At 30.6% G+C, this 26,404-nt stretch overlaps 1 protein-coding gene across 2 annotated transcripts in view; it reads right to left on the bottom strand.

Moving 5' to 3' along the window:
• Window positions 1–26,404, bottom strand: part of LOC136084825 (uncharacterized) — a 154,678-nt gene that overhangs the window by 40,824 nt on the left and 87,450 nt on the right. For both annotated transcript variants that reach the window (XM_065805871.1, XM_065805872.1), the window contains one exon: window positions 5,395–6,452. In XM_065805871.1, coding sequence (XP_065661943.1) covers window positions 5,395–6,452 — 1,058 coding nt within the window. The remainder of the gene's footprint in view (window positions 1–5,394; window positions 6,453–26,404) is intronic.

Genomic DNA, 26,404 nt, shown 5'->3' with positions numbered 1-26,404 from the left:
GTTCAGTTTCTCCTTTTTTCTTCTTTAAGGTAGTTCTGACCATGCAATGATCTCTTTAAAACTTTTATCTTGTACTTTCTCTCCGAACTCAACCTATCATTGCACTACTTACTACTACCCTTTAGCTGACTGGGATTCTTTTTGTGATTTTCTTAATGAAGGTCCTTGGGCTGATGTATTATCCCTCTCAGCTGAAAAATGCGCCTACTAGATAACCTCTTGGATTCAGGTAAGAATGGAAGCTTTGATTCCTTCTTGTTGGTTCTAAGTCAAGCCTCATTCGACTTCATGGTTTTCACCCTCTTGTGCAGCTGCTATATCTAATCCTAATCATTTTTTTCATCTTTTGAAAAAAAAGATTAAGAACAACTCTCTAAAGAACAAACAGGAATTTATGATTGCAAGAAATTGATGTAAAAAGGTGCTTTCAGATGCTAAGCTTCATTATTCTCAGTTCGCTAAATTTCGTATCTTCACCTTTGGAAAATCTCCAATAGTGTTGTTAACAAAGATAGGTCTAACATTTCATCTCTCATTCATGGGACTGATCTTATTACCTCTCCCAAGGATAAAGCAGAACTATTTGCAAAGAACTTTTCTTCTAATTCAACTCTCGAATCTTATGGCCATTCTCTTCCTTCCATTTCAGTTAAATAGGTTAACCTATTGTTAGACATTCAAATCTCTCCAGCTTCTGTTGTTAAAGTCATACCTCAATTAAGCTCTTCTACGCCTTTTGGTCTAAACAACATTCCTGTCATAGTTTTAAAAAAATATTCTCCAGAACTCTCTTCAATTTTCTTTATTTAATAAATGCTTGACTGAGTCTTGTTTTTCTGCCTGCTGGAAAATGGCATCTGTTGTTCCAATTTTCAAAAAACTCCGGTAAACATTCTGACCATTCCATTTATTATCCAATCAGCCTTCTTTCTGTTACCAACAACGTCTTTGAGTCTTTGATAAACAAATTTCTTACGTCCCATCTTGAATCAAATAATTTGCTGTCAGACAATCAATACGGTTTTTGGTCCTCTTGAAGACCAACATACAATTCTTCTTTTCCAGTATTTTCTGGGGTACCTCAAGGTTTTATCCTTTGTTCTTTTTTATTTCTTATCTACATTAATGATCTTCCTGACAACCTTACATCTAAAGTAGCTCTTTATGCTGATGACTCAACTTTATACCTCTGTCTTGACAAAAAGTTCTCTCTTTTCAATTAATTTCTTTTTTTGTTTTTGTTTTTTTGTTTTTGTTTTGTTATTCACCTCCTCAAGGCTGATAAAGCCACTACAGATGAGGAGGATACTTAATAGTGGTTATAACTCTCTCTCAACTCTAGAACTCCGAAACACGAACCTTGACGAACAAGGCCGCTGCGCGGAGAAACAAGTTGAGCGCAGTACTACCAGGGACGTGGTGGGGATTGAACTCGGAACCTCTTGCTTATGAAGCAAGCGCTTTACCACTACACCACTACCACTATTGCTTAGATTGCTTAGAACAGGCGGCTAATCTTGAATCCGATTTCACTTTTGTAACAGATCAGGGCTCACAGTGGCTTGTAAATTTTAACTCCAACAAAACTCAGTTACATGTTGCAAACAACTATCACAATACTGTCAACATTCCTATATTATTGAATGCCAACCCTCTCACTGAAACCTCTTCTTTAAGTCTTCTTGGATTATCATTTATTACTGACCTTTCATGGAAACAAATATATAATTGATTGCTAAATTAGCATCTACTAAGATTGTTTCTCTTTATCAAGCTCGCCATTTTCTTTCTCCTGATTTCATTCTTTACCTCCATAAATCTCTTATTTGTCCCTGTATGGAATACTGTTGTCATATTTGGCCTAGTTCTTCTAATAATGCTCTTTCTCTTCTTGGCAAGGTACAAAAACGCATTGTAAATGTAGTTGGACCTGCTCTATCAGCTTTGCTTGAGCTTCTTTCTCATTGTCATAATGTTACATCTCTTTCTCTTTTTTACAAATACTTTCATGGTCACTGCTCAAAGGAGCTATTATCTCTAGTTCCATCAACTAAAACTCATTCTTGCTTAACTTGCCATTCAAAAAAATCTCATTCTTTTACTGTATCTGAATGCTCTAAAAACTTTTATTCGCCAAGTATTTTTCCTCACACCTCAACCCTTTGAGGTGTGGGGAAACAACCACACCTCAACCCTCTCTATCATCTTCATATTTTCCTGACTCATACAACCTTTAAGTTTTTAAGTCTTCTGTCACCCATTTCCTTATTCTATAACTTCATTCTTTTTTCAAGTAACTCCCAACTTAATAGTGGTTGCTTGCAGCCTTGTTGCAAGTGAATCAGAGTTAAGCATATATATATGTAAATACATACATACATACATACATATATATATATATATATATATATATATATATATATATATATATATATATATATATATATATATATATATATATATATATATATATATATAAATGTATATATATATATACATACATAAATATATATATATATATGCGGTAGTGGTGTAGTGGTGTATATATGTATACATACATACATATATATATACATATACGGTAGAGGTGTAGTGGTAAAGCGCTTGCTTCAGAAGCAAGAGGTTCCGAGTTCAATCCCCACCACGTCCCTGGTAGTACCGCGCTCAACTTGTTTCTCCGCGCAGCAGCCTTGTTTGTCGAGGTTCGTGTTTCGGAGTTATAGAGTTGAGAGAGGGTTATAAGCACTATTGAGTAGCCTCCTCATCTGTAGTGGCCTTCATGAACTTGAGGAGGTCAATAACAAAAAAAAAAAAAATGTATATATATATATACATATATATATATATATATATATATATATATATATATATATATATATATATATATATATATATATATATATATATACATACACACATACATACATACATACATACATACATACATACATACATACATACATACATACATACATATATATATATATATATATATATATATATAAATATATATATTTTTTGTAGTTTAGCTTCATGTACCATTTTTCAGACCATTCCGTGATAGCATTTAAATCTAATTTAAGCTTGTCTGAGTCTGAAGCATCTTTAGTATGACCAATAATTTTGCAGTCATCTGCATACAACTTGCAAGGGAAGTAATTGATGACTGATGGCAAATTGTTCATGTAAAGGATGAACAAAAGTGGACCCAAGACACTACCCTGTGGTACACTGCTAGTTACGTTTGGCCAGCTGGACTTGTACTCCCCAAGCACAACTCTCTGTTTTTTGGTTAGTGAGAAAGTCACCAATCCAGCAAAGTAGTTTTCCAGTGATACCAAAAGCTTTTATTTATGCATAAGACATTGACGCGGCACAGTGACAAAAGCCTTAGCAAAGTTAAGAAAGATTATATCAACTAGTTGCTTATCTGCCAAAGATGAAGAAATAATGTCCATTGACTCAAAAAGGTTGGTGATGCAGGATTTGTTCCTAACAAATCTGTGCTGTTGTTCTGTGATATGGCAAATTTGATCATTATATAAACAATTCAAAATAGTGTCTTGGATAATTTGTTCCAGGACTTTGCACGGTACAGATGTGAGCGAAACTAGACGGTAGTTAGCTGCATTTAATCGATAATAATATATATATATATATATATATATATATATATATATATATATATATATATATATATATATATACAGTAGCCTCCAGTAGTTTAGTTAACTTACACAATAAATATTTTTATATAGAAAAACAAGAGATGTTTTTCTATATGAAAATAATTTAATTTAATTGACTTTCACACTGTTTAAATGCATTCATAAAAACTATTCAAAAATAATAAAAATATATAATATTTTTTAATAAGAAATCATAACAGAAAAGCTAATATAATTTCATAAAAATATGAAAGTACATTTTAAAATTTTAACAGACATGAATTTATATACTAGAAAACAATTTTTTTTATTTTGTATCTTATTTATTTTACATATATATAAATTATTACATCAGATTATAAACAAAGGATATAAGTATTTTATCAGTTTATAAACAGTTATTTGTATTGAGTTAAGCACAATGCTAAATGGAAGTATTGTACAAATAAAAATAAACTAAACATACAAATGAAAGCCAAGAATCACAAGTAGACAAATTAAACAAATGGTTCTAATTGTAATTCAGGTATTCTTTAATATCCAGATATAGAAATATTTTTAAGGCTACTAACTTCATACCAGTACTACTAGCTTCACTCACTTTTTACTTTTGTGATTAACTTTTTTTACTCATTGGATGTTTTATAAAATAAGGTATAAATACTGAATCACCTGTACATAAGTTAAAAGATTGTTTATTCAAAGCTCAATTTTATAAAAAAATAAGAATTTTTTGTTTAGGAAACAAGGCATTATTGTTAAATGTTATTTAAAAAAAAAAAAAAAGAAGAGGATGTTGATGAAAAGTACAAACTATTTCAAACTATTACTAAACTATTATCGTTTTTGGAGGGAAAAAATTGCTTAACAAGTTTGTTTTATTTTTAAGTTTTATATTATTTAAATCATTATTCATGTCAGAGCATTTTAGCTTATTATTGCATACATTTATAGCATTAAAGACTTATTATTATACTATATACACTCGCAGGAAGCTCATATTTCTCTAGCTTTCATCAAAAGAACTTGTTTTTTTTCTGTCATTTGTTTGCAAGAGTTGTTGATAAGATAATCTTTTTGTTACCATTTTGGGCGTCTTTTATACTAATCCAGATTTACAAATTTTTTATTAGTTATGTTTTTTTTCTGTATGAGTTTTTCAATTTTTTGAGTCTTTATTTTACTGTTTTTTTAAAATTTGGTTTTTAGTTATTTTTTATTTTACTTTTGTAATACTAAATAATTAAGTTAAAGTTTATTTAAGTTTATTTTTGCATCACCATTTTTAAAAAAAGTTATTCTATTTATAATATTATACTATTTACATTATACGGTAATTAAGTGGTAGTTTTATTTTTATTTTAAATGTAATAGTAGTGTCTATTTTAATGGTGTTTATTCATTTTCTTTTAATTATATAAATAAATAGGTGTTAAAAATTAATCCCAGCACCCCATTTTCCCTTCGTAAAAACTATTTTAAAACTGAGTAAAGTAATTTTTACAAAAGCATAGATTTATCACATTAAAAGATATCTGGATACAAAGGTGCCTTAATATACAAGAAAAGATTCTTATTATCAACACTATATGTGATATGACAGGGATAATGAAAAAATAGAAATAAAAATTATAAAGGAAAGCTTACAATGCTTAATAAGAAAACAAATTTTAAAAAGTAAAAGTTTACTTCTTTTTTAAATAATATAAAGTATAGAATATCTTACCTCTTTTCCATACCACTTGTCATTTAAGTTGTAAGCTTCATCAATCACAAGAACTTTGCCTTGAGCTTTCTCAAGCATGGCATAAGGAATCCATAATTCCATAAGGAATCCATCTTGACATATTGGAATTTTTTTAATGGTGTGACCATTAGAGCAAGTGCAATCTATTTTCTTTTTGCAGCTATATCTATCACTTCGTTTGCAACATTCTGTTAGTACCTTTTCCTTACAGTTTTTGATATTCCAGCAACTCATACTAACTTGTTCAGTGCATGAATAACTTTCTGGGTCATTTTTGTATATTTGATATGATGAACAACTCATTGTTTTTTTGTGACCACAGTTTAAAAGTGCATCTTTTATTACTTCACTGCAAATACGTAAAGTTTTATTTGACAGTTCGTTAAAAGCAACTCCACAATCTATACTGTATTGATGACCACAATACTTTCTTCGAACAATAATTTTACTCTTACACCTTTTTACATAGTTGAAAAGTTCATTAGAGGGAAAGATAGGGGGTGGACAGTCATCAAACAACACATTATTAACAAACTTACTGCAAGTTTCATTTTTCCAAGGTTTCCAATCATTTAAATCAGATAAATGACATGGCAAAGATAGTTTATGTCCACATAAAGGATTATTAATATCTACAGACACCACACACACTTGGATATGTTTGTTTTTTACCTTAAAACATTGAATTTTCTCATTATGCCCACATCTACGATGAAACAAAATGTTAAATGTGCATTTGTGATTTTGAAGATGATTATTAAACTGCAGAGTAATTTCTCCTTCTTTTATCTCAGAAATAGGATCTTTTAAAGGTAAATTTTTTAACAATTGATTTTGAAAACACTTTATAACAGTTGGATGTCCACAATCTGGGTTTATAATCTCTACATCTGCATGACATTTATTTGATCTTGAGGCATTTTCAAAGGCTAAATTACATGCCATTTTTGTAACATGTTTACATATGTAGATAAAGTTAACAGGTTCCTTGCAAATAAAATCAGCTGGTCCATAACTTTGACCTTCATAAACTACTCCTATATAAATAAAAAAACTTCTTATATAAAAAAAAAAATTTTTATTGAAATTTTCATTCTTTATTTACATTATTTATTTATACTGCTTATGTTAAATAACAAATACTTTAACGTTTTTATTCACTAATTTTTAAAACTAAAAAATTTGTAAAATAAACTTAATGAAATTTTTATTGTTCACATAATTTTTTTACAAAATAGAAAATCTATATATACAGTGACAGCCCTAACCTTCTAGCTGCCCTCATGCAAAATTTTTTTGTCAATGGAATATAATAAGAAATTGAATTCAAAAATAAAAAAATTGAATAAAATATTTAATTTAGATATAACATAAAAAAGAATGTTTTATTTGCAAAAAACTTTTTATGCAAGTTTTTTTATATTTTAATTCCCAACAAGACTTCCAGCAATCACTATTTACTTTGAAATCACTAAAAAATAAGAAGTAGTTAAAGAACAAGAAAACAGTTGACAGAAAAGGTCAAGAAAACATCAAGATGGGAGAGAGTTCCAAAGGGTTGAGGAACACGTTAAAAAACTAGATGAATAAAACTTTTTAGAGCATTCAGGGACAGATACAGTAAAAGGATGTGACTTTGCTTAGTGATGAGTCAAGCATGAGTTTTGGTAGATGAAGTTAGAGATAAAAGTTACTTTGAGTAGCAAAAATTATAGTATTTGTAGAAAAGAGAAAGAGATTTATGACAATGGGCAAGAAATTCAAGTTTGGCAGATAAAGCAGGTCTAACAACATTTACTATGTGTATTTGGTCTTTGTCTAAAAAAGAAAGAGCTTGTTTGATAAAGCAGCCCAAAATATACCAGCAGTATTTCACACGGAGACCAATAAGAAATATGTTAAGGAATCAGAAACAAAATAATGTTGAGCACAAAAAAAAGTAGCAACATTAGCAGGTGTTAAGTTTGCAGTTAGTTGTACATATGGTTTTAGTAGTGAACAAAAATCCAAGAAGATGTAGAAAAGAAGACACAGTGAGAGGGTTGCTATTTATTAATATAGTAATGTCAACAGTATTGCAATAGTTGCTTGCAGCAAATAACTGAGTTTTGTTGGAGTCAAAGTCCACAAGCCACTGCAAGCCCTAATCTGTTTACAGATTAAGGCTTGCAGTGTCTTATAGATCTATAGTAAATCTATAGTGAGATTAGGGCAAACCCTAATCTTAGTCACTTTAGGTGTAAGATTGTCAGGAAAATAAATAATGTAAATAAGTAACAAAACAGGACTAAGGATAGAACCTTGAGTTACCTCAGAAAATGAAGAACTGGAAATGAAGAAGAGTGTTGGCCTTTTAGGACAACCTTAATAAAGTGATTTAAAAAATGATTTAATTCTATAATCATAGGGACTTTCTCAGATACACCATGTAAAGCAAGCTTTTAAAAAAGACCTGCATTCCAAACTTTATTGAAAGTTTTAGATATGTCAAAAGCAGTAGCCCTTGCCTTGCTGCCTCTATCTAATGCACAATAGAGTCTTTCAGTCACAGTTAGCAAGCCATCCATAGAACAAGAAGATCAAAACCATTGTACCATTGTGATTATCAGACAGTAAGTTATTTGTCTCAAAATGTTAAAAATTTGTTGATCAAAGACTAAAAGACCTTGCTAATGATACAGAAGACTGATCAGATAATAGTTAGAAAGGTGAGATTGTTCTCCAGAGTTTTTAAAAAAATGCAACAACAGATGCCATTTTCCAGCAGAAAAGAGAGTTCTGGAGAAAAATAGAATAATAGAAATTAGCATCAGACAGCACCTTTTTACATTGATTTCTTGCAATAATAAACGTGTTCATTAGACACTTGTTTATTTAACAAATATCAAAAAATCATTATGATTGGATATAGCAGCTGCAAAAGAAGGTGAAAAACTGGCCTGACAGGTTGGAATAAAAGCTTTCATACCTACCAGAATTTAGGAGGTTATGTAGGCACATTTAATATTGGAGAGAAAAGATTTTGGTCATTGTAAAAAAAAAAATCCTAAAAAGAAAGAAAACAGCAGTTAGATTTTGGGTAGTAGTAAGTAGTGTGATAATAGGGTAAGTCTAAAGAAGAACAAGATGAAAGATTATAAAGATCATTGCATGGTCAGAACCAACTAAGGAAAAAAGAGGAGAAACTGAACACAAGTTAGAGTCAAAGACAAGACACAGTTTAAGAATATTAGGATGATGTCATATGCAAGGTTGTTATATTTGTTATTGAGATTACTAATCACTAAGTAGTTAATCTGAAATGTAATAGCACGCGTGTCAATATGGCTTCTTAACAATAATATATAGATTATATATTTAGTAAACATTTATTCCTCCATTATGACTAACCCCTAACTTAACAGGTTATGTGCCCAGAAGCCAGTATCAAAGTTTATTATTCGATGGAGATGAAAGAAAAATTGAATTATGGGAAATAAAAGTATTAGGATATATGAAACTTAAAGGTTTAAAAGATGGTATTACTGGAACTCAAGAAGTCAATGACAATGAAAAAGAATTAGTGTTTGAAGAATTAATTCAATACCTAGACAAAAGATCACTTTCATTAGTAATGAGAGATGCTCAAGATAAAGCAAGAGAAGCACTCTCAATACTTAAACAACACTATGCTGGATGTAGCAAACTAAGAATTATAACATTATACAACCAACTTACAACTCTTCAAAAATTAAATTCGGGGTCAATTATCAACTATATAAGAAGTGCAGAAACATCAGCAACAGCATTGAGATCTGAAAATTGGTCTGTGATTCACTCCTAATAGCAATGGTCTTAAAGGGATTAGCAAATGAATATAAATCTTTTATTGCCGTCGTAACACAATCAGAAACTGTTAAGTGTTTTCAAAAATTTAAACAAGTACTTAGAAATTTTGAAGAAACTGAAAATTCAAGAAGTAATCAGGTTAAATAAAATATAAAATATTATGAAAAATAATGTGAAGTTTAAAAATAAAAATTGTTGCAAAATGTTATACATGTTATACTCCAGGTCACAAATCTACAGATTGTTATACAAACAAAGAAAGAAAATGGTGTAAATAGTGTAAATCAAGCACTCATAATGACAAATCTTGTTGTAAACAGCAACAGGAAAAAGATAAAGCTAAAAAGTTGACATATCAAAACATCGACCAAAGTTATGTATTTGAAGTTGATGAAGGAAATATGCAACTTTTATCCGAAAATGACTCATTTCTTGTTGATTGCGGTGCAACTACTCATATAGTTAACAGTGATAAATATTTTATTAATCTGGATGAACATTTTAAACCAGACAAACATTATATTGAGTTGGCTGATGGTACAAAAACTAACAATGTAGCCCTAAAGTGAGGATCACTTTCAGTAGAACTAATTGAGGATGGAAAAGTAGTTTAAGTTAAACTAGAAAATACTTTATTTATACCGAGTTACCCTAATTGTATATTTTCTGTTCAAGCTGCTGCACAAAAAAGTGCAACAGTCAACTTTAAAAGTAATAAATGAGAATTGATTGCTAAAAATGGAACAATATTTCCAATATACCAGAAAGGTAGATTATATTATCAAAACTTCAACAAGTAAAGTTCAAAAAGAAACCATTGATACGTGGCAGAAAATTTTAGAACATTGTAATTTTGCAGATTTCAAGAAATTAGAAAATGTTGATGAAGGTATGAAGATTACCAATAGTAATAGTAATTTTTGTGAAATATGTAATTTAGGAAAACAAACAAATATACATAACAGAGATCCTAATATCAGGGCAACAAATTCATTTGAGTTAGTGTATACAGATTTAGCTGGACCAATTGTGCCAATTGCTGAAGATGGATATAAATATGTTATTAGTTTTACTGATGATTATTCTGAATGTTAATTCACTTATTTTTTAAAGCAAAAGTCAGATGCTACAGAAAAGTTCTATAGTTCTGAACATGCTACAAAAATGTTCTTAACAGACATTGCTCCATATAGCAATGTAAATACTTTTTCATTCAAGTTTGATGAAGTTTACCCATCTGGACATGTTAGTTGAATTAGAAGTGATAATGGAGGTGAATATATTTCAAGGGTATTTCAAGAACTTCTAAGAAAGTATTATACTTAGCATGAGCAAACCTCACCATATTCTCCCTATCAAAATGATAATGCCAAACAAAATTGGCGAACCTTGTTTGATGTTGCCAGATGCATGCTTATTGAATCAAAGTTACCAAAATTTTTATGGATGTATGCCATGATGACTGCAACTGATTTTAGAAATCGTTGTTATAGTAGTAGACTTGAAAACACTCCATATGGAACTATTAAAAAGACTAAGCCAAACCTTTTTAAATTACCTTTAAAAAGGTTTGGCTTAGTCTTTTTAATAGTTCCATATGGAGTTCCATAGAAATTATCTTTGGAACAATATGCTATCCCTATGAAAATGATACTAATAAGTTGGATTCACATAGTAAAATTGAATATTTTATAAGATATGACAGGGAAAGCCCTGAAACAAATTCTGTTCTAAAGCAGAAATTAGTAAAATTTACTGAAAATTTTAGACTTATAACACCTAATGATAATGATGAAGATGAAATTGAAAACTCATACCAAAATTATCAACATCAACCTCCCGCGGTGCTCCGTAATAAGACCATAAGGACTTCTGGGAGCACCTAAATAACCTAAAAAAAACAAAAAAACTTACTAAACTACAACACATACAACCTACTAAAAACCGTAAGAACTAGAAGAGAACTAGAAGACTACCAAAATACTTAAATGATTACATTATTGACAATTCTGAAAACAATGATTACATTAAATATATTGACTACTGGTACACAGTGTTATAAAATGGGTTCTAACCTTGACTTTCTGACCCGAGAAAACCCTTTTGTGGAATGATAGCCCACACTATGGGGATCACTTGGATATAAGTATTAAAATCAGATTACAATGTCCTGGCAAGTTATTGATGTTTAAATTTTCTGAATTTATTGATTACACACACATTCAAAATGACAGCTTGTTTTGCATTTTTACAGTAAGATAAAATTTTAAATTCAAGTAAACAAACATACTGTAGCATAAAGAGCATTATGTTTTATGAAAACATAAAAAAAAGTTGAAAAATTAAAAGATATCAAGAAGATAAGCTTCCTTTATTACCAAACAAATATAATATTTTTTTATTCTTCTGTTTTTCTGTTTAACTTTTCATAAAAATTATTTTTAACTGTGAAAATAAGACAGTTTTTGAATTTCAGGAAAATTTCGGGAAAAGGCATGATTTATTTACTTTATTCACGAGAGCAAAACTGCGCACATCTAATTTACAAAAAAATGCCGAATACAGCAAAAAACCACCAAGACTGCAGGAAAACTGTCTGTTTTCTTTGCTTCAGTAAATGTCAGAGGGAACTGATACCTTTCCTAAAAGAAAAATGCCAAACAATACTCAATGAGAGGATCGATTTTATTAATGACAAAGTTCCACTTGGAATTTGTGAAAAGTGTCGTTCTTGTTTAAGAAGAAAGGATTCTGGAGATCACTTTACAATTTTGAGACTATAAAAATTCGACCTCAAACTAGAGACACACAATGTGACTGTTTGATTTGTTCTGTTGGAAAACTGAGAAATAATGGTCAACAGAAAACTCAGCTTTTGCAGAGCTCAGCACAAAATACTCCATCTTCAACTGTCCAAAAACGATGCTCTGACTGTTTTTCAATTATTGGAAGAGGATTACCTCATCATTGCACAAAGGGCACTTTGCGAAATAACCTTGTTGCTGTTGCAACCAAGGATCCTGTTGCATCTGAACGAGTTGCTGCTCTTGTTGTTTCAAGTAAGGATTCTTCTCCACATGGCACTGTTCGATTGAGTCAACCACAAGGTGGAAGAATGCTTCCAATAATGCCAGGTAAAAGTTTAACTTTCATGAAAAGATATTTTAGAAATTTCGAAATTAAACAATATCTGCATTTATTTTAGGTTCCTCATCAGCTAGAAAACTATTTCCTCCAAACCCATCAATTAGTATAAAAGAACTTGTTCAAGTTCAGGCAAACACAGGGCTTTCAAACAATGGCATCAAGAAACTAGCTGCTACAATTAATCAGTCAACTTCACAACATATTGTTGAGAAAAACTATGCTGTAAAATTTGATGCAGTTAGTAAGCAGCTTTCTCACCATTTCAAGAGTTCATTGATTAAAGATCATGCTGGATGTGGAAGGACTGTCATTCATTGCAAGGACTTCAAAGAACTTAAAAATGAACTCATTTCTATGAGAAGCACATCAAACAATCATATTGTGAAAGTTGGAATTGACGGTGGGGGAGGATTCCTGAAAGTAAGGCTTGGAATTATTGAATTAAATCGTGAACCTAACACTCCCCCAGCAAAACTCAATTGCACAAACAAGTTTTTCAAGGACACTGGAGTTAAGCGGCAACTTATTATTGCTGTCTCTGAGGACCTGCAAGAAAACTACTCAAATGTGTCTCAAATTTTCGAATTGATCAATATGAGAGACCAAGATTTTGTTTTGTCTTGTGACCTAAAACTGGCAAATATAATTTGTGGTCTCCAAGCACACTCAAGTGCACACCCCTGCACCTGGTGTGAGTCAAGTGCAAAGGACCTTTTAAATCAAGGAAAATAAGGAACTTTCCAATCTCTTGATTAGAATGCCTCACTTTTCAATGCAGCAGGATCAAACATCAAAAGAGCTCGTGATTACATGAATGTTGTTCATTCTCCTGTATTTGATCTTGCTGGTGGCACATTAGTTTTGGACTTCATACCTCAATGGAGTTGCATCTCCTTATTGGTGTTTTCAATCATCTCTTTGCTGCCCTACTAAAAGTTTTCCCTCAAGGAACTCTTTGGACTAATTCACTGCACATTAAACAACAGCCTTATCATGGAGGGCATTTTGCAGGAAATGAGTGCAGCAAGCTGCTAAAAAATATTGATCTTCTTCAATCTATTGTCGAGAAGCACTCATGCTATGCTGCAATACCATTAGTTGATGTATTTCGAAAATTCAATGCAGTAGTGTCTGCCTGTTTTGGATGCGTTCTTGATCCAAGTTATGTACAAAAAACTGAAGCTTTCAGAGTGGCTTATGTGGCACTGCAAAATGTTTCTGTGACACCCAAGGTTCATGCTGTATTTTTTCATGTGAAAGATTTCATTGACAAACACGGCCAAGCTCTCGGACTTTACTCAGAACAAGCAACAGAGGCAATGCATCACAACTTTCAAGTGCATAGGCAAAGGTACAAGGGTCAAATCATTATATTTCAACCAATTTCAAGAAAACTTTGTGGGGTACCATCTCTGATTTTCCTGATTTTTACATATCATTATCTAAATGATGTAAATAGGTTAAATGTGCAATTTCAGAGTTCCAAGTGCAACGGTTTAGAAATTATAGCCTTACAAACACTCTCAGGTAGCCCCCCTCGGTTCCTCGAATCGTAAAAATAGACAACTTTAAGGCCTTATAACTTTTTTCTAACTTTCAGCAAGTGGCTCATTTTTTCTAGAACTATTTTCTAGATATTTCTGTCTTAAAATTTGTGATTTTCATTAGCTTGTATCATGTTAGAAAAAAACTACAGCCTCCTAAACTTTGGAAAAATTCTGAAAAATGCTAAATAAAGGCAAAATGAAGTTAACTGTAGTATTTTTCTATTCATCAACAAGTCCTTACATGTTAGTTTTCTAATTAGCTTCAATGGTCTACAACAAATTGGCAAAATATAAGCAGCTTGTTACATTTTAGAAATCAGTTTTATCTAAAAATATATAGTCCACTTTACTAAAAAGTCCCATTTTCAGCCATTTGGGGATGGCTCGTAAATTTTTCTAACACTTTGTATTGATCTGATATTAACAGCAAATAAGGCCATTAGATCTAACTATATAAAAATGTAAACATCACAAACTTGTCATGTTCACAACAAAAATGGCAGCATTTTTTATTAACCCTATTTTTCAATTATCAGGGCTGAATAGTGTTATTGGAAACCAGTGCCCCTCCAACCTGCTTTCTGGCCCATGTGAGGGATGTAACCCACTATCTGTAATTTGTTTTACAAAATTTTATATAATTGCTATAAAAACCATTTCTAGCCCAGCATTGTTGTTTATGTGAAAAGCATAGTTATCTTTTTTACAAAATTCTTGTATTCTCCCTTAATAATGGCAATACAAAATAATGTAGTTGAAAACAATTATATATGATAATTCATTTCATCCTTTTTTTAATAAGATAAGAGTAAAATCCTTTAGTGTTTTTGAGCTCAGGGTCATGTAACGTGGCAATAATGTCACTAACTGGATACCAATGGATATCTGTGGTTGTTGGATACTTGAAATAATTGCCTGCTTTTTGTAAACAGCTAATACAAACTGTGTCACCTTTAAGATCAGTTATCTTTCCAGGAAAGAATTCACCAAAATAATTCACCAATACCCAATCATTAATATTGATATCAGTATTCATTGATTTTTGTGTATTAATGCAAGTATCTTTCAGCATGTGAAAAGAGTCAAATGTACTACTCATTGATGTTACATAAGCTTTTAAACAGCATGATTGAGGTGAGAAATAATGGTGTGAGCGAGTACCTTTGATGGCAGGAACATTCTCAAATCGTTTAGCAAGCACTTTATGTGTAATAGCAGCTGTTTCGGTTTCAGAAATGTAGATAAATCTGAAAAAGAGTTAACATAAATCATAATTCTATTTCCAAATATGTATTTAGTAAGGTCTTGTTTTAAGGAATCCTTTTCTATACTATTTGATTTTTTATAACTAAACATTCATACGTTATTTTTATTATTTTTGTTTAAATGCCTATTATGATATAGGATACTAGACATCAATTATTTGAAAAAATATCATAACCTAAATGTACATACACTTTGACAATAGCATGATATATACCTGATGTTTTCAATTTTTTCTTTAGCAACTAAGAACATGTCCCTCGGTGTCAAAATTTGATTGCCAATTGGCCTTTGAAGGGATAGGTTATGAATAACTCTTTTCACTGTACCACCTATTCCATGTGCAGTCCCAAAAAAATGCCAGTCTGCTTTTAGTCCATAGTCTTTTTCATGAAAACACAGGTTTTTCAAATTAAACCTAAAATACAATAAGAAAAAAACCTATTCAGTTAAAGATTACCAATTTTGTATCCAATTTCAAAAACATCATTTCAAGGGCTGAAAATAGTTTGTCTAGAATAGTTAATTGTTATCAAAATTTTTAAAAAATATTGTGATATGAAAATTTAACCTATTTTTATACTGGCTGCTTGCACCATCAGTGAAATAATTGATCTTCTGAACTTGTGGATATTCCTCTTTCAGAATTGGTATGATTTTGGAAACATAACTGAAAACTGCCTCAGTATTGTGAATTAGATTGTCAGATATAACACAATAACATTTGCTTTCTGGTGATTGGTTTCCATTTAAAGATTGCACATATATGACAAATGGATGGAGAGTTGCTTGATTTTCGGAAAAATAGGATGACTGAACTTCATCTTGTATAATAAATGAACAATTTTCAGCAAAATCCATTTGCATAATACATTCAATTGGCTTCATGTTTTCTTTGAGCTGGTTTAAAAAGAATGTCTGTGATTTGCTGACATAATGATGTTTTGTGAGGTTATATAACTTGTCTGTTAACTCTTCTAGAAACTCATCAGGACTTTTAACTATAGTTTCCAAGGAGCATCTATCAGTCTTCAACCAATGCTTATAAGTTATTTCATTTGCTGAATCCCCTAACAGTTCATTTAACTTTTTTTCAATTCTCTTTTTTCCAGGACACTTCTCACACTCATGAAACATACATGGTTTATTTTCTATTGAACATACAGCTAAGGCCATCAGATCTTTTGACTTTATTTCATTTTTTAATGATTTAACCATAAGATTTGGATTTTGATGGTCAATACAAACACAGATTGTGTGCGTGCCAGATTTTCCTGCAACAATACAATGTTGTGGCCTTAAAAGAGCAAATGATGTCAGTCCCACCTTTACTACACCATTAGATTTTGATTCTTCTAACCATTTCTGGTAAAATTCTGAAAGATTGCATAGTATGAGTCGTTTCTGAATGTGCTGTCTACCATCAACTGTCTTTATGCTAATGTAATCCTTTGCTCCTGGCAATAACCTGCTGTTACTATCATCCTCATAAAAGTTGACAATTTGATTTACAACTTCAGTAGTCAATTTTTTAGGATTTCTTATGTCTGTTGATCTTTCACCAAGGATTCCTTTAACATCCCGCAAAGCTCTAGCTTGCTTCACCATATATTGTGTTGTTTTAAATTCATTTATTGTTTCCTGAATAGTCCAATGGACTGGAGCTAAAGTGAGCAATTTTATTTTTTGTGAAATATTGATCTCATTACGAAACTTTTGTTTAAGCTGTTCTACAATAAAATCTAAAGAGGAACTTTTGAGCATACTAATTTGAAGCTCATCTCGTTCAGATGCATTCAATGATTCATTTAGCAACTTAACTTTCTTTTTTATTTTATTGTCTATTTGTAGCATACTCATGCTGGATGATCTTTTAATAGGAGACACACCGAATTTAACAAGACAAGGATTTATAGTATCAATTTGTGTGACAGAGTTATCAGGTGATATGTAATCTGGATCATGTCTCTTGTCAACTTCTTCAACATTCTTGATTTTTCTTACACAACCAAAACATATTTTTTTCCCAGGAATTAAATTAGAGTCCAGTTGATTATGCTCCAGAGTGACAGTTGTCAGGTTTCCTTTAACAATCTTTGAATGAATTGAGAACGGGTCACAACATGATTTATGGTATGTTGAATAGTAATTAATAAATTGTAACCTATGGTGAGTGCAAGTTGTATGCAAATGAATATTTCTTAATCCAGTTCTTAAGGTCAGCTAGTATTTATCTTCATTTACTATTTCTGAAATTTCAGACTGACTGCAGTATGTATTTTTATGACAATCTAACTTTAGTTCAATACCAATAGAACAAGTATTCATGTTTATCTAATAAATTTAATTAAGATGAAATATTATTGAACCTTCTTATGTATAATTTTCTATAAAGTCATATAGGAGAAGTAAGTTCAATAATGATTTGATTACATATATATATATATATATATATATATATATATATATATATATATATATATATATATATATATATATATATATATATATATATATATATATATATATATATATATATATATATATATATATATATATATATATATATATATATATATATATCTATGTATGTATGTATGTATGTATGTATGTATGTATGTATGTATGTATGTATGTATGTATGTATGTATGTATGTATGTATGTATGCATACATACATACATACATACATACATACATACATACATACATACATACATACATACATACATACATACATATATAAGATCCAACAATTAAAAACACATACAAATAATGTAATGAAAAAAATGGAAACAAACTGCAATAGCAAAGTTTATTGAACAGAAAAATATCAAGGTAAGTTATTTTGAGTTATAAATGCTTATATATTTACATTTGCAAAAGGGTATATTATATAGAATCATTGCATTTTTAGATAAATAGTTAAAATTAACTAATAAAATTGAAACTCATACTTTGTTAAAAAACTTATTTAAACAAAACATTAAATCAAAATTGTAATGGCTTGATTAGTCTTGTTATACTTCATATTGCCAGTAATGTATGAACCCACTGTCCTACTATTGCCTTGAATTATTAGCAATTCAATCAACTATAAAAAAATCGTCATAAGAAAGATTAAATCGCAATTTTATGATTAACTAAATTTTTTTTTGAGTGTCACCTTTTAAAAATAATGCAGGCTCTATATAGTTATTACCCCTTTAGTTGTGCTCCTATCCGGTATAAAGTCCAGATCAAGGAGAAAGTAACCAACCATATCTCTTTTTTTTTAAGAAATGACTTATGATAGGCTACATCCCTCACATGGGCCAGAAAGCAGGTTGGAGGGGCACTGGTTTCCAATAACACTATTCAGCCCTGATAATTGAAAAATAGGGTTAATAAAAAATGCTGCCATTTTTGTTGTGAACATGACAAGTTTGTGATGTTTACATTTTTATATAGTTAGATCTAATGGCCTTATTTGCTGTTAATATCAGATCAATACAAAGTGTTAGAAAAATTTACGAGCCATCCCCAAATGGCTGAAAATGGGACTTTTTAGTAAAGTGGACTATATATTTTTAGATAAAACTGATTTCTAAAATGTAACAAGCTGCTTATATTTTGCCAATTTGTTGTAGACCATTGAAGCTAATTAGAAAACTAACATGTAAGGACTTGTTGATGAATAGAAAAATACTACAGTTAACTTCATTTTGCCTTTATTTAGCATTTTTCAGAATTTTTCCAAAGTTTAGGAGGCTGTAGTTTTTTTCTAACATGATACAAGCTAATGAAAATCACAAATTTTAAGACAGAAATATCTAGAAAATAGTTCTAGAAAAAATGAGCCACTTGCTGAAAGTTAGAAAAAAGTTATAAGGCCTTAAAGTTGTCTATTTTTACGATTCGAGGAACCGAGGGGGGCTACCTGAGAGTGTTTGTAAGGCTATAATTTCTAAACCGTTGCACTTGGAACTCTGAAATTGCACATTTAACCTATTTACATCATTTAGATAATAATATGTAAAAATCAGGAAAATTAGAGATCGTACCCCTCAAGCCATTGGTTGAAATATAATGATTTGACCCACAAACGACCTAACCATCATCCTGAATACAGTAAAAAGTTGCAATACTGCCTTGCGGACTTTAATAGTACACATTGCTTGTGAAAAGAGCCATTTTAGAATGATTTTTTCTTGCATTAGAATATTTGTTTTAAAGCATAATTTTCATTTTAGATACACGATAAACTTTCAGAATATGTCATTTTGTTTCCCTAGTTCATATTTATTGGAATAACCTATATTTTGTACTATATTCTGTCGGTTTTTGACGGAAAACTCGAAAATTATGGTTTATGTCGGTTAAAACTGAAATTTGGCTTATAAAAAAAAAAAAAAAAAAAAAAAATCTTGTCGGTAAAATTTGTTTTTTTCATTTCCCCCCCGCACCCATTTGTCGTTCGGTACGGACCTGTCAATAACTTGCCAGGACGTTGTAATCTGATTTTAACACTTATATCCAAGTGATCCCCATAGTGTGGGCTATCATTCCACAAAAGGGTTTTCTCGGGTCAGAAAGTCAAGGTTAGAACCCATTTTATAACACTGTGGGTATTTTGTAAAAGTACCCACTTCTTACAGTGATGCCATTCAAAGCGAAGAAGCCTGTGAGTGGAGGAAAGTGACAGATGAAGAAATAAAATCATTAAATAAAAACCATACATACACTCTTACTACCTTACCAAATGGTAAAAACCTAATAGGAGGTAGATGGATTTACTCAGTGAAAGGTGAACCTGATAATCCAATATATAAAGCTCGATATGTAGCAGAAGGTTTCAATCAAATTGAAGGAGTAGATTACTCTGAAACATTTTCACCCACAGCTAGAATTGAATCATTAAGGATAATTATGAATCTATCTTTACATAAAAATCTAACTGTACACCAAATGGATGCAAAAAGTGCATATTCACATGCTCCAATAGAATGTGAAATTTATGCTTCACAATCACCTGGCTATGAACAAGCTAATAGTGAATTAATATGGAAGTTGAATTAGTTGCTCTATGGTCTTAAACAAAGTGAGAGAAACTGGAACAAATTATTAAAATTATTATGCGGTAGTGGTGTAGTGGTAGAGCGCTCGCTTCATAAGCGAGAGGTTCCGAGTTCGATCCCTACCACGTCCCTGATAGTACCGCGCTCAACTTGTTTCTCCGCGCAGCGGCCTTGTTCGTCAAGGTTCGTGTTTCGTAGTTATAGAGTTGAGAGAGGGTTATAACCACAATTAAGTAGCCTCCTCATCTGTAGTGGCTTCCTGGGCCTTGGGGAGGTGAAATAACAAAAAACAAAAAAACAAAAAGATTGTCTTATTGAAATGAGTTTTACTCAATCTGAATCCAACCCCTATACAATGAAAATGGTTCTAAAGGTATTATTTTAATTTGGGTTGATGACATTATTATAGCCACCAGTTCCACTAAAGCCATGAAGTATTTTAAAGAATAACTTGACCAAAAATTTAAAATGAAAGATTCAGGAATAATGTTAAATTTTCTTGGAATAACTTTTGTTCCAAGTTTTGATAAAACAATTATGAACCAACAATTATAAAATTATGAACAAACAATTATGAACCAAAAAGGTTTATCTTACTTATGTATTACAACGATGCGGAATGGGAGATTGTAAACCTAGAATAACACCGTGTAAAACAAATCTAAAATTACATGATGAAGAATCACAAAACAAAATAAATTCAGGCAAACTTTATCATGAAATGGTAGGAATAGGTTTATGCAATGATATGTACTCGTCCAGACCTTAGTTTTGCTGTCACAAAATTATTTCAAAATTTGTCAAAACTAAATAACAGAGATTGGACAATGCTTAAACATGTTTTTCAATATATGAAAGGTACTCTGGACTATTCCTTAACTTATAGAATAATGCAGTAAAGTATTAGATTGATGGATTATGTGATGCTGATTGGGGAGCGTTCTGTGATGACCTTAGAAGTATTACTGGTTATTGTTTTAGTCTTTACCAGAAGGGACAATCATAGCATGGAAATCTAAGAAACAAGCCTCTGTTGCCCTTTCAACATGTGAAGCTGAGTATATGGCAATATCTGCTACATGCCATGAGGTAGCATCCAATTCCTGAAGGATTTTTTTGTGGAAATTACAGAACCAGTGAATGTTAAAAGCAATAACTAAGGTTCAATTGCTTTATCGAAGAATACAGTGAAACATTCCCATTTAAAACACAGTGATATACGTTACCATTTTATAAGAGAGTATATTCATAATGAAAAGATAACCTTAGAATATGTACCTTTAACGAAAACTTAGTGGATATTTTTACGAAACCATTTAAAAGGGACTCTATGAAAATATTTAGCTATGTTTTATTTGGAACATGACAAATATTTGGTAAATTTAGATTTTGACATCATGTGGGAGTGTTAGGATGATGTTATCTGCATGGCCGTTATATATATTATTGTAATTATGAACCATTAAGTAGTTTATCTGAGTTGTAATAGCACGCGTTTCAATATGGCTGCTTCTTAATATTAATATATAGATTATATATTTAATAAATATTTATTCCTACATTATGACTAACCCCAACTTAACAAAGGAGCTATCATAAGTGATTAGGTTTGTCTGGAAAACAAGTCACAAAGTTGAATATCTGAGTATGAGATGGAGAAATGCAGAAGTTAAGGGCTTTAGTATCAGCAGGGTCAGGGGCATTAGAACCAAGCCATTAAGTGTAATGAGAATTAAAGTCAATAATAACAACAGTATTGGCAAAGGATAAAGGAAAAGGAATTCTTCAATCTGATCAGAATTAACATCTAAAATAGGACAGTCTTGAGAAAAAGGAGAATAATAAAGAAAAAGAGAAAGATGATAAAGTGAAGAGGTGCTAAATAGAACCTTATCAATAAAAAAATGGTCAGAGGACTCATACCTGATTTCTTGAATTAGATATGAATAATGAAAGCAAATTGTATATTGAAATAGTTAGGTAGTGAGGATGGTTTTTTATGTTTAATATTTTTTGTTTCTTTAGGAATGATTTAAATTTAAAGAGAACTCAACACATTCATAGACGGAGTCCCAATCAATTAGGTATGCAGTTGTCTCATTCTTACTAATTAACTCAAAGTCATACTTTAGGGCTCCTGATGTGGCTTTGACATTGATGACTATTTTCACTAATTGGCAATGAACACTATTTTCACTATTCACTATTCTTTGTTTAAAATTTATTTAAATTGGTCTGGTTAAGCTGCATTTTGTACAACTTATTACATCTAACTTTTTTTTTCACTAACCTTTTGTAACAATGTTACATTTTTAGAGTAATTTTCAACTGGGTGTTTGAGGAGCTTGAGCTACCTCTAAAAATATTTTTGATTTCGAAAATTTTTAATTTCAGTATTATTTTATTATCAGCAACTATCAAAATAAAACTACCAAAACCACTTTCATTTGAGTGAAGATTTCATCTCCTCTATAGTATATGATCACTTATATCTTTAGACTCAATTCTGAATTTTGCATAAAGGATTCCTTCACTTTTGTTAAAAAGTAACCAAGCAAATCTTTAAAAGCATGAGCACCATGAAATGTGGTTACTTTGGACAGAGGGGTAACTTTGGACAAATACCTTGACAACCAAGATTTATTTTTAGACTATATCAATAATAAGTTCATTTCTTTCACCGTTGGAAAAGTAAAAAAGACCTAAAATTTCTTCTTTGGAATTAACTCTATATAAAACAAACAGTTCCACAGTTACCATAGTTTTTCACAAAAACAATTTCTCAAGACTTTACAAAAACTTTTTTAGTTTTACTTCATTTTCATACAAAGTTTATCTTTTAAAATGCTTAATCTATAGAAGTTATAATAAAACAAACAAACTAAACTTGATCTAACTATCTTTTTAAAGTTTTTAAATGCAACCTTTATTTGTTTCAGTCAATTAAAAAAAATCCATAGTTCTTATCTTAACAATATTAACAAAATTTCACCATCTTGGAACACATAAATAGCTCTAATTATTTTAAACTTCAATATATTAAAAAAGTATCAGAGTTAACCAAGGAAAAATTGACCATAACTTTGTAAAAAAAAATCACTGGAAACTTCAAAATTTCTTTCTCTTAAAGATCTATTTCCTAAAGATTTTAAATCATTTATTGTCTATTAATTTGAATGTGCATGACGTAAATCTTGTACAATACAAAGGAAACTCAAGTCCAAAATTACAAATGAACACAATAGACAATTTAAACTTCCTGTAACACTAAATATTGGAGCCAATGATGATAGTGAATTGGTAAATTGGGACATTGAGTAAGTTAATTCACCACCTTTACTGAATGTCTTTTTAAATGAAGATATTTTGAAATCCAATGACAGTCCATTAAGTATTCCAAAACATTCTTGTCATAGTCAAAATATGGAAAGAATTGTTGGAATATTCACAAAGGCATCAGAAATTAGATATAGCTATGAAAAGTGTTATAAATTTGTAAAAAACTTGTTGGAATCTAGGGAAAAAATGCCAAAGTTTGATTGGAAAGCACAATAGAAATAAAACATTTAAATAAAGATATAAATAAAAGTAGCTATACATGTATTTTTCTTTTTATAGCATCAAAAAATTTTTGACTATATTTTTTCATTTTTGAAAGTTTATGTTGGTACTTATCTTAAAGGAAGCATTTTTAAAGTTATGTTCCTTTTTTAAAACATTATATTATTAGAGAATTTATATTGTATAACTAAACCACAAAAATTAAATGGTATGAAACACAATTAAGCTGAATATTTCTAACCATAACCCCATTTTTCTCTAAAATGCTATAAAATCTGTTTTTGTGTGCGACCCCTACAGATGCTAGCACTTACCTCAAAATTGATATATTACCTAAATTAAAGCTCAATGTATACCCTTTGTGGTAAAAAGTGGGTCTGGGTTAGCCCTGATACCACTAAAACTTAATTTGCTTTTGCAGATCATTTGTCCTGACTACTTGATCTGTGTCTTAACTCTGATCCTTATTTATGATCAGTTTCTCTTTGATAACCTTTAGGTGGTTCAAGTCTATGATTTTGATAAAAGCATCTCAAAAAAAAATCTCTCACTTCTTCTACACCATTCCATCTTATCTTCTTACTTCTATGTTACAGTATGGTGGGATTCTTTATGTAATTTTCTTTATGTTTTTGGGCTGATGTCATTTGTTTCTTTGCTGAAAATTGGGTTACTTTTATAACTTCCTGGATTCAGGTATGTAAAATTTTATTATTCAGGTATTAGGAATTTTATTCCTTTTTGTTGTTTTCAAATCAAGCCTCATTAGACTGGATGATTTTATCCTTCTTGTGCTGCTGCTTCTCTCCTAATTGTAATCATTTTTGTTTCTTATTGAAAAGAACAACTCTTTGGAGATTGAAAACTTTTTTATTACTGCAAGAAATCAATATAAAAAGGTTTCTAACATTAAGGTCTCAGATTACTAAATCATATACTTTATCTCAGATGATTTGTTTTTATAATTTAATATATGTTTCTTTAACTTACCTGCTTGGGTTTAATTATCCATCAAGTACCAATTTTAGCAACTTGCTGTGTTTATAATAAAGTTTTATTTAACAGCATTTATCACATTGGTAGTGTAGTTGAGTATTTTGTGCAGATAATCTACAGAGCTTGAACTAGACTGAGCATTGAAAGCCTACAGAGATTTGTTTTTAGAAGAAAAAGTTTATACACAAATCATAGTCAACAGTAATTTTATAGTTAAAGTATACCTTAAAAAAAAACAGGACGCATAAATAACCAAACAAGATGTAAAATTTTTAACAATGTCATTAACAAAAGCAAGTCTAAAATTCTGTTCTCATAAGTCTAATCGTACTGTCTTGCCATAGGATACACATACAAACTTGCAAAATTTACAAAAATGTTACTCTAATTTGACTCCTAAACCTATTTATCACTCTTCCTTTCGTCCAAAAGAAAAAGTTTAATCATAGCTAGACATTCAAATCACTCTGGCTTCCAATACCAAGCTATTTCTTACTTAAGCTTCTCTCCGGCTTGCTGAAAAACACTTTAAAAAAAAAATTGAAAACTTATGAAAGTGTTTTCCAGAATTTTGAAGACTGCTCAGATAATATTGCCCAATCAGTACTCTTGATGATTCACTCCCAACAACTCAAGATGGGATGTGAGAAATTTGTTTATCAAAGGCTTAAAGACCTTACTAATAACAGAAAGAAGATCGGATAATAATTGGAAGGGTCAGAATGTTCACTGGAGTTTTTCAAAATTGGAACAGATGCCATTTTTCAGCTAAATCAAGAAATTATTAAATAGTTTAGAGAGAATTGAAAAGAGTTTTGGAGAACAATTTTGTAAGACTGTGACAGGAATGTTGTCTGGACCACAAGCTGTAGAAGAGTTTAATCCAGATATAACTTTAGCAACAGAAGCTGAAGTAATTTGAATGTCTAACATATTTAATTGGAATGGTTATGAATGGTTAGCATACTTAATTGGAATTAAAGGAAGAAAAAGGCCATAAGATTCATAAGTCGACTTAGAAGAAAAGTTCTTTGCAAATAGTTCTACCTTATACCTGGAAGACTTTATAAGATCTGTCCCATAAATGAGAGATAGAATGCTAGACTTACCTTGTTAATGACGCTGTTGGTTTTTTTTCAGAAGTCTCAAGAACCTACCTTCTAAGATAAGATAAGAGATTTAGTAAACTGAGAATAAATCAGCTTAGCATCTGACAGAACCTTTTTAAATCGATTTTTTGCAATAATAAATAGTTGTTGCAAAATAACTATTTATTATTTCAAAAAATCGATGCTATATAGATATAGCAGCTGCACAAGAGGGTGAAAACCATAGAGTCGAATGAGGCTTGACTTGGAATCAACAAGAAGGAATAAAAGTTTTCTTTCCTGCCTGAATCCAAATGGTTATGTAGGAGGCGCAATTTTTAGCTGAGAGGAAAATTACAAAGAGAATTACAGACAGCTTTAGGTAGTAGTAATGTGATGGTAGGATGAGTCCAAAAAGGAATTACAAGTTAAAAAATTTAAAGAGATTATTGCATCGTCATACCACCTAAAGGAGAAAAAAGAGAAACTGAACACAATGTAGG

The sequence above is a fragment of the Hydra vulgaris genome, chromosome 09, assembly GCF_038396675.1.
Source record: "Hydra vulgaris chromosome 09, alternate assembly HydraT2T_AEP".
NCBI lineage: Eukaryota > Metazoa > Cnidaria > Hydrozoa > Anthoathecata > Hydridae > Hydra > Hydra vulgaris.
The sequence above is the reverse complement of the archived record's forward strand: the minus strand, read 5'-3'. Positions and strand labels throughout refer to the sequence as shown.